The 15423-nt window shown below is 42.5% G+C and overlaps 2 protein-coding genes across 3 annotated transcripts in view; both read left to right on the top strand.

Annotated features, from left to right (window-relative positions):
• Nucleotides 1–14387, top strand: part of LOC106639117 (uncharacterized) — a 39031-nt gene extending 24644 nt beyond the window's left edge. The window contains exons 2-15 of the mRNA XM_089594811.1: nucleotides 8607–8802; nucleotides 8894–9009; nucleotides 9087–9324; nucleotides 9406–9999; nucleotides 10076–10390; nucleotides 10475–11052; nucleotides 11140–11773; nucleotides 11885–12091; nucleotides 12182–12710; nucleotides 12795–12995; nucleotides 13128–13262; nucleotides 13341–13618; nucleotides 13693–13890; nucleotides 13986–14387. Of these exons, the coding sequence (XP_089450937.1) occupies nucleotides 8607–8802; nucleotides 8894–9009; nucleotides 9087–9324; nucleotides 9406–9999; nucleotides 10076–10390; nucleotides 10475–11052; nucleotides 11140–11773; nucleotides 11885–12091; nucleotides 12182–12710; nucleotides 12795–12995; nucleotides 13128–13262; nucleotides 13341–13618; nucleotides 13693–13890; nucleotides 13986–14230 (4464 nt within the window). The 3' untranslated portion in view covers nucleotides 14231–14387. The remainder of the gene's footprint in view (nucleotides 1–8606; nucleotides 8803–8893; nucleotides 9010–9086; nucleotides 9325–9405; nucleotides 10000–10075; nucleotides 10391–10474; nucleotides 11053–11139; nucleotides 11774–11884; nucleotides 12092–12181; nucleotides 12711–12794; nucleotides 12996–13127; nucleotides 13263–13340; nucleotides 13619–13692; nucleotides 13891–13985) is intronic.
• On the top strand, nucleotides 3196–5782 carry LOC106639120 (transient receptor potential cation channel subfamily A member 1-like). 2 transcript variants are annotated; one of them, XM_014352567.2, is made up of 6 exons: nucleotides 3196–3365; nucleotides 3436–3631; nucleotides 3691–3920; nucleotides 4007–4449; nucleotides 4535–4907; nucleotides 4977–5782. In XM_014352567.2, exons 1-6 carry the CDS (start codon nucleotides 3199–3201, stop codon nucleotides 5620–5622), a joined length of 2055 nt encoding a protein of 684 aa, XP_014208053.2. In that variant the 5' UTR covers nucleotides 3196–3198; the 3' UTR covers nucleotides 5623–5782. The 2 variants fall into 2 exon arrangements, with proteins under 2 accessions (XP_014208053.2, XP_089450562.1); XM_089594436.1 differs by having other exon boundaries at nucleotides 5017–5105.
• Nucleotides 14388–15423: the final 1036 nt, after the last annotated feature.

Below are 15423 nucleotides of genomic sequence, written 5' to 3'. Positions count from 1 at the left end.
AGCGATAAGAAAAGATAAGAAAAACGATGAGGTCTCTTTGAGTTTCGATCAGCCCCTTGGTTGTAATCGATCGTTAATATCATTACCTGCGCTGACGATGGCCATGGTCTCTATGACATTGATGGTTAAAATCGGTGCTCTTTTTCTGTCTCCATTTAGCAGTCGGTCGATTAATTAACCACTTCAATCAAGGGTTTTTTTCCACTCAATTTGGGATTGCTTCGTTGGCCCTGCCAAATGGAACACGATTTATTTGTACCGATCTTCGATGCTCCTTCGAGGATCGATCGGCAAAAAGATGCAATAAGCACATCCTCTGGAAACTGTCCTTTATGACGATTTCACCATTTGTAACTACTGAATGAAAATTGACTTTTCGGTCAACCTTATGTACACATGGAGATAAAAAGATTAATTGTATACCGGTTTTTTGCGCACCATATTCCACAAAAGAGCAAAAGCGCTCATAACGACACGGTAGGTTGCGGCTGGCGGCTCAAGAAAGCACACAAAAGCAAGTGCAAGTAGTATATTATAACAGGAAAAAACTTACTCCTTCGCGCGCGCATCATATATTGTTAACACCGCCCAAGTGTTCGGTGCGCCTATGTATTAATGATACATCACCCCTTGGTCCGGAGTGTGTTGTGAATGTCATACATATATATAGGAGAGAGAATAGCTGTTACCACGCTTAGCCGATCTGCATAGTTGGACATGCTCGGCAACGCGCTCTAAGTGCAAACCGCCTTAGCCACAAACAACTATATGTATAAATACATACGTGTAGGTATGTGTTTATGTGTGTGTAAGGTACTCACCAATACCACCACCACTATACCATGATATCACAGCTCCAAGAACCTTTATTTCTTCCTTTATTTTACTTCTGGTACTTACCGATTTTTTTTTTTTTCCCCCAATTAAACTGATAACTTCATTTATTTTTAAATATACTATACCGAAGAAACGATATAATTTTGTTTTATTTTTATTACACCCAAGGTATCGCCGTAAATAAATCGGCAAGTATACATACCAAAGTAATCTCATTACTTATAATCCCCCTGATGTCCACGGATCATTTGTCCAAATCTTCTCCACCCTATTATGTATAATGAGTATGTATATTTTACGGGGGAGGGGGGGGGGCTGAGGGTATGTATACGTATGACTCCCCGATCCTCTTGGAAAAACCCAGCTGACCGTGAAAATTTCACGCTACGCCGCTATACGATTTATCGGGCTTCCTAATAATTTTTCTTTCCCGTTTTTTTTTTTTTTTTTTTTTTTGTTCCCCTCTCAAAGATCCAACTACCTGTATATTATACAGGAAAACACGACGTCTATTGCTTCGGGCCGTACAATCGATTCCCCCGAGGATGAAAATCAATTACTCGAAAGAGAGAGAGAGAGAGAGGCATATCGCGTCGAAATTCTTTGAGCCGTACGTACTTACCCACGCATATAGATCGGTAACATTATATATATAAAAGGTGCGCATCATCATTATTGTTATTTATTGTTATATGATACATGCAGTGGTAGCCACGCGTTCCTGCGTCCTCTATTATCCGGGAAGAGAGAAAATTGGCCGAAAGGATGAGCTGCGATACATAAATCGGTTCTCCGTGCTTTGCCGATTCCGTGGCGCTATTTGGAAGGTACGCGTACTTACGTTACGGATCGTTGGATTTTTATTTTTTCATCAAATGCGATGAAACGTTTGTGCGCATCACGTTACAATAATATTTTAAGATTATACTCGAAATTGATGAGTGTATATTCTACATAATTTTTGTTTTTTTTTTTTTCTCTCAAGTATATTAGCAGTCAATGAAAAATCCATGCATCATCCGAGTATATAATATTTAATCTGCAGGTACATCGAGAAAAACACAATCAGTGAAATTAAAAACATCCAGTAGCGACACTTTTTTAATTCTGCTGAGATGTGCATAGTATAAACACAAGATAAGATTACATTTTAGGTAGTAGGTGTATTGTGTATCCTTTTCCGAATTGGGTAGCGTGACTCACATACATCACAGTAGTGCCGTCAAAGTGGGCTTGTTGGGCCATTATTATACGCATAATAGTTACTTTGGTTTTTTTACTACAGATTGATTGTGCCTATGAACATGTGTGAAATCAATTTTTCTAAAACATAATGAAAACACGCATCCCCGTGAGAGGTATCATCGTGTATAAATAATGTATACATTAACGGTTGGCTCACAAAACAGCCATTACCCCACAAAAGGCGTTTCAATAGATTTTTACTCGGGAAAAAGAATCTCAAACAAATCGCCGTTACTTCGCAACTCAAACGCGTACCTAAGGCGCATGTATGCGAGTCTCCTTAAAAGAAGTCACACCAAAAACCATTTATAGGCCCACGTATGTACAAGTCCACGTTTGTTGTTGGCATTAGAATTACAAAAGGTGCGAAGAGTAGAGTAGAAGAGTCTCTCTCTTTTTTCCTTAAACGAACAAATCGATGCGGCTTGTTTACCTACTTCGTAACATTTTGTTTGATGGTCATTGCTCGTGTACAAACTTGGCCACCTTGGAACACTTTTCTCTCTCTTTTTTTTTCCACCGAGTAAGTAGTAGGTACATATACTTAACGAACAAACAAAAAAGTCTCGTAACGCGTTACTACAGCTTCTTGTGTACATGGTATAATGTAATGAATTCCGGGTCCCTGTGAAACTATATTTTGATAATTATATACCGATACTTAACCGAACTTTTTTTTTTTTTTTTTTTTTTTTTTTCAATACAGTTTGAATTTTCCAAGTTATATGGTTGTTTTGTAATGCGTTACATGTTTTGACAAAAAATGCGCACAAATTTCAAAGGAAATATGAAATAAAACCACGGTATCGTGAAATTACGAGGTTAAATCAACAACCAATAACCCAAATGTTTGTACTTCAAAACTCAACAGTATGTATACGTATAAAAATGTCATCATTACTGAATAAACTATGAATCAATTTTTGCAAGTAACATTTTCTTTGTACCACTTAATAAGTGATTTTCATTTGAAATTCGGGCCTTGTACAGTGACGTCAAACTCCACAGAAGAACTCTCGTACGCGAACGAACCTGTGGAACTTAACTATACTCGAAAACAACCAAACGAACGAACCCAAGCAATTATTTGTTCATTTATTGCTGAAATACCACTAAATGGTGCACTGTTTTTGTGAAAAAAATATCTACTTACTTACTTTTTGTATGAAGAAGCATCAAGAACGAAAAAATATGATGGAAGAAGAAGAAGAAGAAGAAGAAGATATTCTTCACCAAGCGGTATCCTGCGGCGACCTTGAGCAAGTTGAAGAGTTGTTGAAGAGGTATTTCATGTACAAGAATCAACCTAGATCTAACAGAAGCTCATGTAAATTATTTTTTTTAATTTATCAGAGACCCGTCTTGTGTGAATCATTGGAACCTCAAAAATGTTACACCTCTGTTCATGGTCTACCACACCATTGATCATTCAAATCCTGTACAAGCTGACGATAGGCTGCCAATGATGAAGCTGCTCCTTGATTATGGTGCTGATGTAAATAATAGCTATTTCGAGTTAATACTGCACCAGGTCGTTAAGAAAAAACAGGTAGGATTATTAATTATCTATGTGAGTTCAATGAAACTTTGACTGCTTGAAATTTCCAGATCAATGGAGTGAAGTTTCTTTTAGAAAATAAAGCTAATCCAAATATCCGGGACTACAACAATCAAACTGCTTTGCACATTGCGGTAACTCTTGGTTTAGAAGAAATTGTTAAGCTGCTTCTAAATCACGAAGCAGAACCCAATGTCGTTGATTGCAAAGATTTAATGCCATTGGATATGGCCTTTCAATCTTATAATTTTTATATTGTGAAGACACTAGTAATGTCAGGGTAAGATGTTCACATTTTTCTTGAATTTGAAGCTTCCATCACCACGGATGGAACTATTCTATTCAATTCACTTTGATTTCATACAGTGCAAAGAGTAGAAACATATACAATAATCTGCTAAGCGCATGTGTACATGTCTCTCAAAGATTGACATACCAACAACTTCCATTCATCGAGTTTTTATCAAGATACGCGAAGGATATGGATGCTCACGACCACTTCTCGCCTGACACTCTCATGCGCTATATGGTATCCAAAAAACATCAAGAAAATCACGTGAAAGGGAAAACGTGTCTCATCCTCGAAATCTTGCTGCAGATAGGAATTGATGTTAACAGCGACATGGCCAGTTCGGACTTGCATTTGGCTGTCCGTGACGGAAATGTTGCAAAAGTCAAAGCTCTTCTTTTGCAGGGAGCAAACGTCAACGCCAAAAATTACTTTAACGAAACACCGCTGCACTCACTGTTCGAAATGAAAAAGACGAGCGAAGCACGGTACAATATTGCTAGTATGCTTATTGAATCCGGTAATCAATTTTTAACGTTCACGTATGAAACATCAGACGCAATAATGTGCTGAGATCTCATCTGAGAATGTTGTCACTTTTGCAGGAGCTGATATGAGCGTGCACAATTTCAATGACGAGACACCATTTTATTTGGCTCGTAACAACGAGAACCTTTTAAAATTGATGCTAGCTAAGCTGACGGGGGTCGACAAAGCGACACTAACTAAGGCTCTTGAACATTCAATGCCTCAATTGATAATTAGCCATAACGAGAATGAGTTTAATCTAAACGTACTTATTGCTGCAATCGCTTTTGGTAACGAAAAGCTCGTCGATCGCTTGCTTGACGTGGTTAACATAAACCAGGCAAATCAGAATCTTTGTCAAGGTATTGCCCTCGCGTTGCACCGCGCCGTCTATCAGCGCTCGTACAGCATCGTTGAGCTACTCCTCGAGGCTGGCTTTCGAACTCACAGGTTTGTCGTTTATTAAACGAAATTATTCACGAATTTACTTGAATTGATAACCGTCTTCTTTTTTAATAGAAACTTCTCCGGATACATAAACAACTCTCTTTCTTATCAGAGTACAGACGACGATTTATTCATAAAGTGCTTATTTTGGGAATACAGAGATATTCCAACTGTGCAGAAGGCGATTATACAGGCCCTCAATGATATCACTGATGACTTTGTTCTAAGCAAATGTACATTTTTATCACTTTTTCACTATGTCATTGAATTACGCACAAAAAAGCCAAGTGGCTTCTTGGAATCATTAAGTGGACTTTATAAATTACATGAGGAGTTGCCGCCAATGATTTTGGAAAACGACGAACTACTGAATGGGCTGGAAGAAGCTTTCATATACAGCTTAACTGTCTTTGACATACTTACAATGAGTTTTTATTCGTTGGTCAAGTTGTTGCATAGAAATGTGCTTAGAAATTGCGCGGAATATATTTCCTTTGTGAAGGAAAAGGACGAACGCGATTATTACGAATACGTGATAATAACACGCCTTGATTTAGCTATCAAAACAAGGAAGCTTTGGAATACCGCAAGGGATTCTGTAAACAAAGCTTTCAAGGATGTTCTGAGTCAAACGAGTTTTGAAAGTTTACCAGAAGAAATAATGTGGAATATTTTTGTTCACATCAACGTGAGAGACTTGAAAAAAATGGTAGCTTAACTTTAGGAAAAAAAATTATTTTTATCAATTATCCAGATTTGTGTACTGCTGGCACTACAATTTTGTAAAAAAAAAAAAAAAAAAAAAAAAAAAAAAAAACTGATGTAGTTGTGATCGTTCAATAATAACTTGCACTCCGAGTTACTATTATCAATCAACGCAAAAACCCCATAAATTCCAATAAAATGATATAATGGAACCGTCATCAGTTTTTGTCTTTTTAATTCAATTATTTGAGATCCTCATTAAATTCTAGACTGAAGCTTTTTAGTTGTTTTTGCAATTTGTTGAACGTCACGCACGAGTTTTATTGACTATGTATTCACACACGACCTAATTTGTTTCAACGAAGATTCACTCATCGCAATGTATAAGAAGGATATTCGACCTTATCAAAGTAGTTTATAAAAAGAACCAGTACACCTCAACTTGGTACGATGAATTGGGTAACATCAATTAAAACCATAAATTCCAAGTTCTCTCTCACGCGCGCGCATAACGTGAATCATATTACGATTAAATAAATGAAAAGCGATGTTCGCGTTTCGGAAACCTGTTTCGCGCGGGGATTAACTGTAAACTGCGCACTTGATATGCTGAAACACTGAGAGAGTGATCGATAAGGATATGTATTATTACTGACTCACAGATCATTTGTAATACAAGTGCAAAAATCATTAGAGTTTCTAAAATATTTAAAAAATTATTTTTATGATTAGTGTCATTTTAGATTTTTTTTAAGTAGGAAAAAAAGATTAAGAGAGTGCAAGATCAGAGAGTCTATATGTATATTCTGCGGGCAAGGTGAGCCAGAAGCCAAAGTATGGCGATTCGTATACTCATGCCACGCGATGTCGTTGAACTGAACTTGAACTATAATGAGCGACCTTTTTTTTCGTCAAAATCATCGTGTTGAACAACTATTTTTTCCGCTACATAATATAATGTTATCAACGCGCGTGACGGGCGTATCCTTCGAGTCCACGAAAATCGACACAAAGGACAATGAAAGCTCGCTTCGCGATGTCACCTAATTTTTTTATCTCCCACGTACGTTCAAAATTGTAGTTTCTAGAATCTCATGAAAAAAAAAAAAAAAAAAAAAAAAACTTCTGAGATAGGATGTTTTAGCCAGTAATTCCAGATATCCCAACGAGCACCGATTAATCATCTCCCTGGTACTCGTGCTCGCAACTCTTTTCCCCTCCTTCCCATCGAAGCACACGTACATTTTGGTACTTCCATCTGTGGAGGGTAATTTATCCCACTTCCCTTGGGAGAAAAAAAAAGGAAGCATCGACTTGCTACGTCAAGTCCACCCAAACTCTTGACCGTTTAATTCCTTAGCTCTCAACGTGATAATAACGGCGTTTCGACGATTATCTACATAAATCTATATACTCTTTGCCTCCTCTCCTTCCCTACAGTGTCGTTGTACACATGTACGTTTAAGAAAACGTTAGCGTACACCCATGTATATATACATAGGGACAAGTGAAAAAGTACAGCAGCTGACGGATAAGTTTACGCAAATTATACACGCTGTCGTTAGCGCGAAACCGCAACTCGAAAGAGATCGCATATGTGTGCGCCTGTGCCGTATAGAGTATGGGTGTAACGGTAGATTTATTTCGTGGGTAAGTGTATCTTACGAGAAAAGGGGAGGAGTGTAACGTTTTTTGAAATTACATGGGTGTGTGTACATATATTCCTACTTGTGTGTTTTGTTATTTGTACTTTTTGAATCCCTGATTGCTATGTTTAATACGCGTATACAGGATTTGGGAAATCGAGTCTTGCACGCGCGCTCCACCGATAGAAATAATGTGTATCCGATCGTTATTATTTTTATTACTCGATGATCGTAATTTCCAAATAAAATAACATGTACGATTTTATCAAAGATATAAATAGCTCTGATCGCTAAACAATTAAAATCGCAATAACACAACAACAGTGCATACCAGGTGTACAGCATAATATACAATTTACGGTAAGCCCATCATGTATCGGTATAGAGAAACCTATACTACTTTTTATACGATTGGCCCGTAAAACTATACGGCTCGTCGATGTTTGGCACGAGGAAAAACTTGGTGCATCATCTGAGGTATATACACGCGTAATCCACGAAACACAACTGCATAGTCGAAAGATTATTGCGTATAAATATGCGTACGTGCGCGCGAGCAGAAAGTCGGCCAATGGCCGCGTAAAATCGGCATACATATATATGTTAGCTGAAACAAAAAAAAAAATATACGTAAAATGGCACGCCTCGCTATTTTCTCTCATGCGTATACAGAATAAGGCGCTCTTGAACTTCTCTGCGTGACCGTAATCGGTTGCGTTTATACGGTGCTTATGCAATATGTGTACAAGTATATTTTATAAGGTACGCCGTTACGATGCACATACATGTATCGGCAATTAAGCGAACAAAAACTTCAGTTGGAAGGGCCCTATAAAAAATATTCTAAAATCGCTTCGATGCATATATGTATACGTATGGATTATATCGGTAGTGGCGCCAAAAATCGGCAAAGTGGCGCTAACGGTACACGTGAATATATTCTCGGGCACGGGGAGTGTGTTCTCATGTTAAGTATCATCCGCACTATCACGAGAACTAACAGTTGCGCACGGAGAGTAGTTTATATGTATAGTATCCAAGTAGGTATATACGTTTCAGGGAAGCGAGAGCATATATAAAGAACTCCCCGGAACTTGGCGCCTCAACGTGTGCCAGCTACGGACATAATTATATGTATGTAGGTTTAAGGAAGAAAGAGATTTAATGGGATAGATAGTATAATTGCTGGAGGGTTGGGAGTTGGCGATAGTGTATTTTGCCCCAAGCCCGATTGCGCACGTATGTGATCGGTAAATAGTGTTACCGATCTTTTTTTCTTTTTTTTTTTTTTTCCTAATTACGCAATAAATATATAACCATATAATTAATGATTACGTTATTTTGTTCACAGAATGATTACTACATGCCGCCGAGATCGGCCTGGTCGAGGGTACCACCGCACACGTCGAAGATGAACAGGGCCAGCTCGACCTGGAAAGTCGGCAGCGCGATGCTCATCATAATCGCGATGCTCGTCCTTATAGCCGTCTTCGCCATCGCTGGACTGGCTTTATGGATGGGAGCACTCCGGACAGACACGAAAAGTGGTACGTCTCTCTTTCAAACCATGCATGTATTATGTCTATACTGATTTTTTATTATTTGACGACCGAATGATTAAATGACGACGCGTTGCAGCGATTGTTGGCTTCGTGGGCAGCTTCAGGGTGACGAGGGGCGAGAAGTTCAATCCCATGCTGAAGCTCAACACGAGCATGGTGTTTCGAGAGAAGGAACAAAAGTACAGGAACATCGTAAGTCGATGAGCGTATTTGTTTTTCCTTTTTTTTTTTCTTCGAGACGAACGTGTCACGGATGTACGTATTTTCAGTTCGAGCTGCTGTTCCGGAGAAGTTTGCTGGGTCCGTCCTACAAGCAGACTATCATCGACAAGTTCGAAAACAACACTCTCAAGGTCTTCTTCAGGCTGTACCTGGACAGGAGGAAGATCCCGAGATCGATAACCAACGTCGAGGACACGATCGTCGACATCATTGCCAAGGAGACCTACTCGGTGGCCTCGCTGTTCAAGGACATGGAACTCGACCTCACGAGCATTATCGTCAAAAGTAGCTGCCGACATTGTTGTCCTACAATTTTCACTTCTTTATTGATGAAAACAAACAAATGACTGTTTTTCACTTCAACAGGGATAAACCCCGATGGCATGCCGAGTCCGAGCAAGCCGCCAGCCCCGACGCAGCAGCGCAACACGATGATCACCAAAAATGGAATTCTGCGTCCAAATCGCAACATATCCATCATCACGAACCCGAAACTCAAGTCTAAGCCCGAAGCCGTGGAGACGCAGGTAGATCCCGAGTCGGAGATTGACTTTGCCAACATACCGACGATCAAGGGCACCTACACCGCGACCAAGATAAACGCCAGCTCGGCTGGTAAGAAACCAGAACCTGCCGACGAGTCCAAACCGTCGAGAAGCACAACCACCACCACCACCACTGAGGTGAGCACTACAGTGGATGTAACTAGCTCGACCACGTCCTCAACCACGACAACGACGACGGTAAAGCCTAGCAGCAGTACGAGCGAGAAAGCAGCGCTGGACGTTCATTTCAACGAGTTCCACGAGCCTGATTTCGAGACCTCACCCTGGCGGCCAATCATACCGCCGTACCTCAACGCGGACGTTAAGCCCGGTCTGAACGTTGTTACGACATCGTCGACGACCACCTCTACGACCACGACGACGAGCACGGCGAGGCCAAAGATCGATGATACAGGTGACTTTATCGTTACAATTCATATACGCGTACTACGCCTATGAAACTAGCAATCTTACCGATAACGATTCCTCAGCCGATGTGAAGAAGCAGTCGAGTCTGCCCTCGAGCAACACCCTTTTACCGCCGATGCTGATCACAGTGGACGAGGATAGTGTCTTTCCGCACGACCGCATAGTCCCCCAGGAGATGATCAATTTCCGGGTGAACGGCAAATTCAAGGACAAAATGCCCGACAGCGCGCCCCCGGTCGAGGTGTCCAGCAGCGGCCCCGAAGACGAGACTAGTGTCCAGGTGTCGAGCTTCCCAGGTTTCTATGACGAGACGGACGAGCAGCCGACCTTGCTCACGGGCATAGGCGTCGCTGAGCCCGTCCTCGACTCCGAACTAGGTATACTCATTACACTTTTGGTGATATTATTGCAACTATTGGAGAATCAAATGCGTGACTATAGTAATTCTATTCAAAATACAGAATTGGAGAGTAGGAACAAGTACAGCGACATCGTGGCCGAGGAGCCGGTAGAGGACACCAGCAGGCAGCCGGTCTACACGAGCTACAGGACGCCCGACCTGAACGGCGGTTCAAAACCGCCCCTCGTCCGGGTGCCTGGAACTTTGAAGCCCTTCAGTCACACCATACCCGTGGACAAGATCAACATCCCGGCAAACGACGAAGCCGCCGAGCCCGTGAAAATTGAAAAACCAATAATCACCAAGGGCCAGGGTATGATACCGAACCTCGAGAGGATCGTGGAGATCGAGACGTTTGTCAAGGACGCCAGTGAGGAGCAGAAGAACGCGACGGCCTCCAACGCCGATGGGGCCCCCAAGACGACGACAGTTGAGCCCGTTGGCGATAACAACGAGAACGGGACCAGGAACTCGACCTTCGTCAAGGTCGACATAATCAAGCACGTACCGACCGCGACTAATCTCACCGTTGAGAGCTCCACTCCTGAGAGCCCAAAGAACCCCCACAACGACACCTTGAAGCCCAACATGGTGATCGAGCTAGTGACCCTGGCCCCTGTAAAAAGCAACATAGGTAAGGTGTTGAGCAATTTTTTCAACCAAATGATGAAATAAAAACACATGTGTATACTCATCGACGTGCGTATTCAAGGTGGTGTCGGACAGCCGGTGGGTCCACGGCCAAAGGTGGACCAGGAGAGCCGTCCCCAAGTGACCGAGTCGGAGAACAGGACGCTGAACTCCAGCAGCCCGGATGACACAGATCTGCTCGACCAGCTGTTCGGTCTGCAGAGCGCCGGTCCACCCAAACCGGAGAACAATAAGCCGGCAGTCGAGCAGATCGTCGAGGTGGTGACCTCCATAAGCACAAAGATCTCGTCGAGTATCAAGGCCGACCAGATGATCCTGAAGCTCGTGATCAGCAATGCTACGTCCGACGACAACTCGACGGAGTCGACCCAGCAGCTCAACTCCGACCGGAAGATCGCGGCCACGCACCAGGACAAGGACCAGTTCCTCGTCGAGAGTCTGCGTAAGCTCGCGGAGGTACGGACCGGCGACGAGCCACCGCTCGTTAAACGTCCCAGGAACGAATCGGCGCCACCACCGGTGCGGCTCCAGAGGCCGGAGAACCTCCTGGACCTCGAGAAACTAAAAAAAATCGCCGACGTGGTAGCCAACGCGACCGGTACCAACTTTACCCTCAGCAGGGATGGCGTGCCCGTGATGACGAAGCCGCTCATCAGGGCCGAGGAGAGGAGTGACAAGATGATGCCCGCTACAGAGGAAAAACGAACACGTGAGTGCTCTTTTTTTTTTTTTTTTTTTTTTTTTTTTTTTTTTTTTCTTATTTTGATGTACCTATAATAACAACGAAACTCACACCTCATTGTTATTCGTTGAATTACAGAAACAGTGGGGACGTGCACGGGTTACTGGTGTGGCGACGGCAAGTGCCTACCGGCTGGCGCGCGCTGCAACATGCTCGGCGAGTGTTCCGGTGCGGAGGACGAGGCCAATTGCACTTGCGCCGATTTCCTTAGGACCCAGGCGCTCGGGAGTAAGATCTGCGATGGCACCGTCGACTGCTGGGACTACTCCGATGAGACGGACTGCGGTGCGCATCAGCTTTTTCTTTCTTCGCTACGTACATATATATGTAAATTCTCCTTGTATAGCATGTGTGCACGGTTTGCCGATCCAACAGATTGGTGCCAAGCCAGCCAGTTCGTGTGCGGCAACAGCAGGACCTGCGTAGATCAGTCCCGGGTGTGCGACGGTGAACGCGACTGTCCACACGGGGAGGACGAGAAGCGCTGTGCCGCCCTGATAGACGACGAACCAAAATTCTCGAGTTCGAGCGACTCGAGGACGTACCGTGACTTTTTCGCCAAGGGGAGTAGTCGCGAGCCGAGCGATGACGACAACGAGGAGGAGGAGAGTACCACGGTAGGGACGGACGTGCAGGTGTCGGGACGGGAGATATCGCCGTCGAAACTGGGGAAGAATGGCCTGACGAGGGGAGCCCCGAGGCCGGAGGTGGGATCAGCCACGCCATTCGCGAGGGCTGGGATGGAACTGAGCAGTTACAACGACCAGGGCTTTCTGAGCGTCAGGAAGAACGGCAAGTGGGGCAGGCTGTGTCTCAGCGACTCGGGGGGTCTGCTGCAGCGTGGCAAGCTCAGCTGGACCATAGAGGATCTCGGCAGAGCCGTCTGCAGGGCCATCACCTATCGGTAAGTTTTTCTTGTTTCTATAATTTCGGTGCGTTTTTGTAAATTGGTTGGTTGACCTTTTGTTTTTGGTTTTGGAAACAACAGAGACTTCGACAAAGCAGAGGTGCAAGGGGACAAGGCATCGATCGAAAAGACGTACTACAGTCTGGCGCTCAACGACGACAGGACGACCGACAGGACGAGCTTGACTTTTAAGAGGACCAAGTGCTCGGGTGGCCAGGTACTCAGGGTAAAGTGCAAGAACTTTGAGTGCGGCATCAGGACCCAAGTGCCATCTCAGGCAAGGTACGGTACTGAAGCTCGAGAGCTTGATACAATCAGACACTGGTTCGATTTTTTGTCTCACTGCGCTGAGGATTCCGACACTTGAAATCTAAAATCAAATAATTCAAGGCACCGCTCTGGTCGTTATTACAGGATCGTCGGGGGTGGCAGCTCGTCGGCCGGTAGTTGGCCCTGGCAAGTGGCGCTCTACAAGGAGGGAGACTACCAGTGTGGCGGGGCCATCATCGGCGACAGGTGGATCGTTTCGGCGGCGCACTGTTTCTACCGGTAATCGACTAGTTTGATCTTTTCGTTACATCTTCTGTTTCTCCAAATCATGACTAACGAAAACTCACGTCGCATCAGAGCCCAAGACGAGCACTGGGTAGCGCGAATCGGTGCCACGCGCAAGGGCAGCTTCCCCAGTCCGTACGAGCAAGTCATCCGGGTGGACTACATCCTGCTGCACCCGGAGTACGTGGACAACGGCTTCATCAACGACATAGCCCTGTTGAGGCTCGAGAAACCACTCGAGTTCAGTGATTACGTGAGACCCGTTTGTCTTCCCGCTGCGGAACCCGAGAGCGGCGCCATCGGTACTGCCACCGGCTGGGGTCAGCTCTACGAGATCGGACGCATGTTCCGTAAGAATCGACTTTTTACTTTGAAATTCGTGGAAATAATATGCGACGGTTATAATCATGGCTTTTCGAAACAGCTGACACTCTGCAGGAAGTAGAGTTGCCCTTGATCTCGACTGAGGAGTGCCGCAGAAAGACGCTCTTCCTGCCTCTGTATAGGATCACTTCGGGAATGATCTGCGCCGGTGTTAAGGATGGTGGGAGGGACGCTTGCCTCGGGGACAGCGGCGGTCCGCTCGTCTCTCTGGAGTCGGATAACAAGTACACCTTGCACGGTAAAGCTGCTGCTCCTGTTGTAATTTCACCAGAGAAAATTTGTTTCGTTTAAAATGTATATACTTATTGGTATTCCTTACCCATCTAATCGCAGGAATAACGTCAAACGGTTATGGATGCGGTCGTCCGGATCGACCGGGAGTCTATACCAAGGTGTACCACTACATGGGCTGGATCGAGAGAGTCATGTCGCGGACGGATGTGCCGTCGACGGTGACGAGTTGCAAGGGCCATAGGTGTCCTCTTGGCGAGTGTCTGCCCCGTTCGAGGGTCTGCAATGGATACCTGGAGTGCAGCGATGGTAGTGATGAGCGCAACTGCAGCTCGTCGACTCAGTAACTACGAGACTTTTTGTATTATTAACGTAATAATTATTACTCTTCCATGCAAAGACTGAACTTTTTTTTAATTTTTATTAGTCGATATATTAGTATACGTATGTATGAAAGTATTAGAAATAGAGGAAGATTAATACTAAGTTTGCTGAGAAATTTAAAGGGCTGAGGTGTGAACAATGATCTATATGATAAAAATTTTTAATTAAACGTACTAGTAAGATATATTAAGGATCATCTGTAAATATTAAGTAGTTAGTAATTTTTTACATTATTTATGAAACACTAGGATATATATTATCATTGATCATTGGTTCAGTGGAATAAGGTGTTGTTTCGTTTTTGGGTTTAGAGACGATATCTCAATTTTTAATGTATTGGAAAAGATAATTTACGCAAGGTAGTAAGTTAGTACGAAAATTTATGTATTAATAAACTGTTGGAAAAAAGTTTAAAAGAATTTAATATATGTATAATTTAGTGTACAATTAAAAATGGTGCCTCTTAAAGTTAGAAATGCCAAACTCCATTTTTCATCTCAGCAATGAAATGATAGTAAACACTTAATAATTGCCTGTTTAACTCTAAGATAATTAACATGTACTTTGCTAGACATAATTGAATTTGTATATAATTAGTCCTAGTTGAATGAGTGAATAATAAATTTATACTAATTTTGTCAATTAAACGTACCAAATTATTTACATTGATCATGAGGCATGCTAAATAATTTTCAAACGAGTATTTTTAAAATCTTGATTGACTCGCTCAAGTTACTATTTTACAATAATAAACGCTTTTTGCTAAAAGTATAATTACACTAGGTAAATAATTTATTTTTCATTAACAATTGTTCACATTAAAGTCCTTTGGAACACGATATATTTCGAATTTCAACTTAGATTTTAAGCAACTTATGATACTATTTATAAATAGTACGAGATTCGAGAAATATATGAGAAAATGTTAAACAAAGTATAACTTATGTATTTAACTTAGGTAATGTGATTCAATAAAAATGTATACTTTACCTACATTTACAATTAAAAAAAAAAAAAAAAAAAAACTTCTAAATATAGACAATGATTGTATATATGAATAAATATGAATTTCATGATATAATGTGTGCATTTAAATTGTTCCCAATCCATATCATTTTTAAGAAGTTTATGAGTTGGTTCGAATATTTGGTTGTTT

This window comes from Copidosoma floridanum, unplaced genomic scaffold (genome assembly GCF_036245765.1).
Source record: "Copidosoma floridanum isolate Cflo_tuat_1 unplaced genomic scaffold, Cflo_Japanese_pri ptg000021l, whole genome shotgun sequence".
NCBI classification, from domain to species: domain Eukaryota; kingdom Metazoa; phylum Arthropoda; class Insecta; order Hymenoptera; family Encyrtidae; genus Copidosoma; species Copidosoma floridanum.
This window is presented reverse-complemented; position numbering and strand designations above follow the sequence as displayed.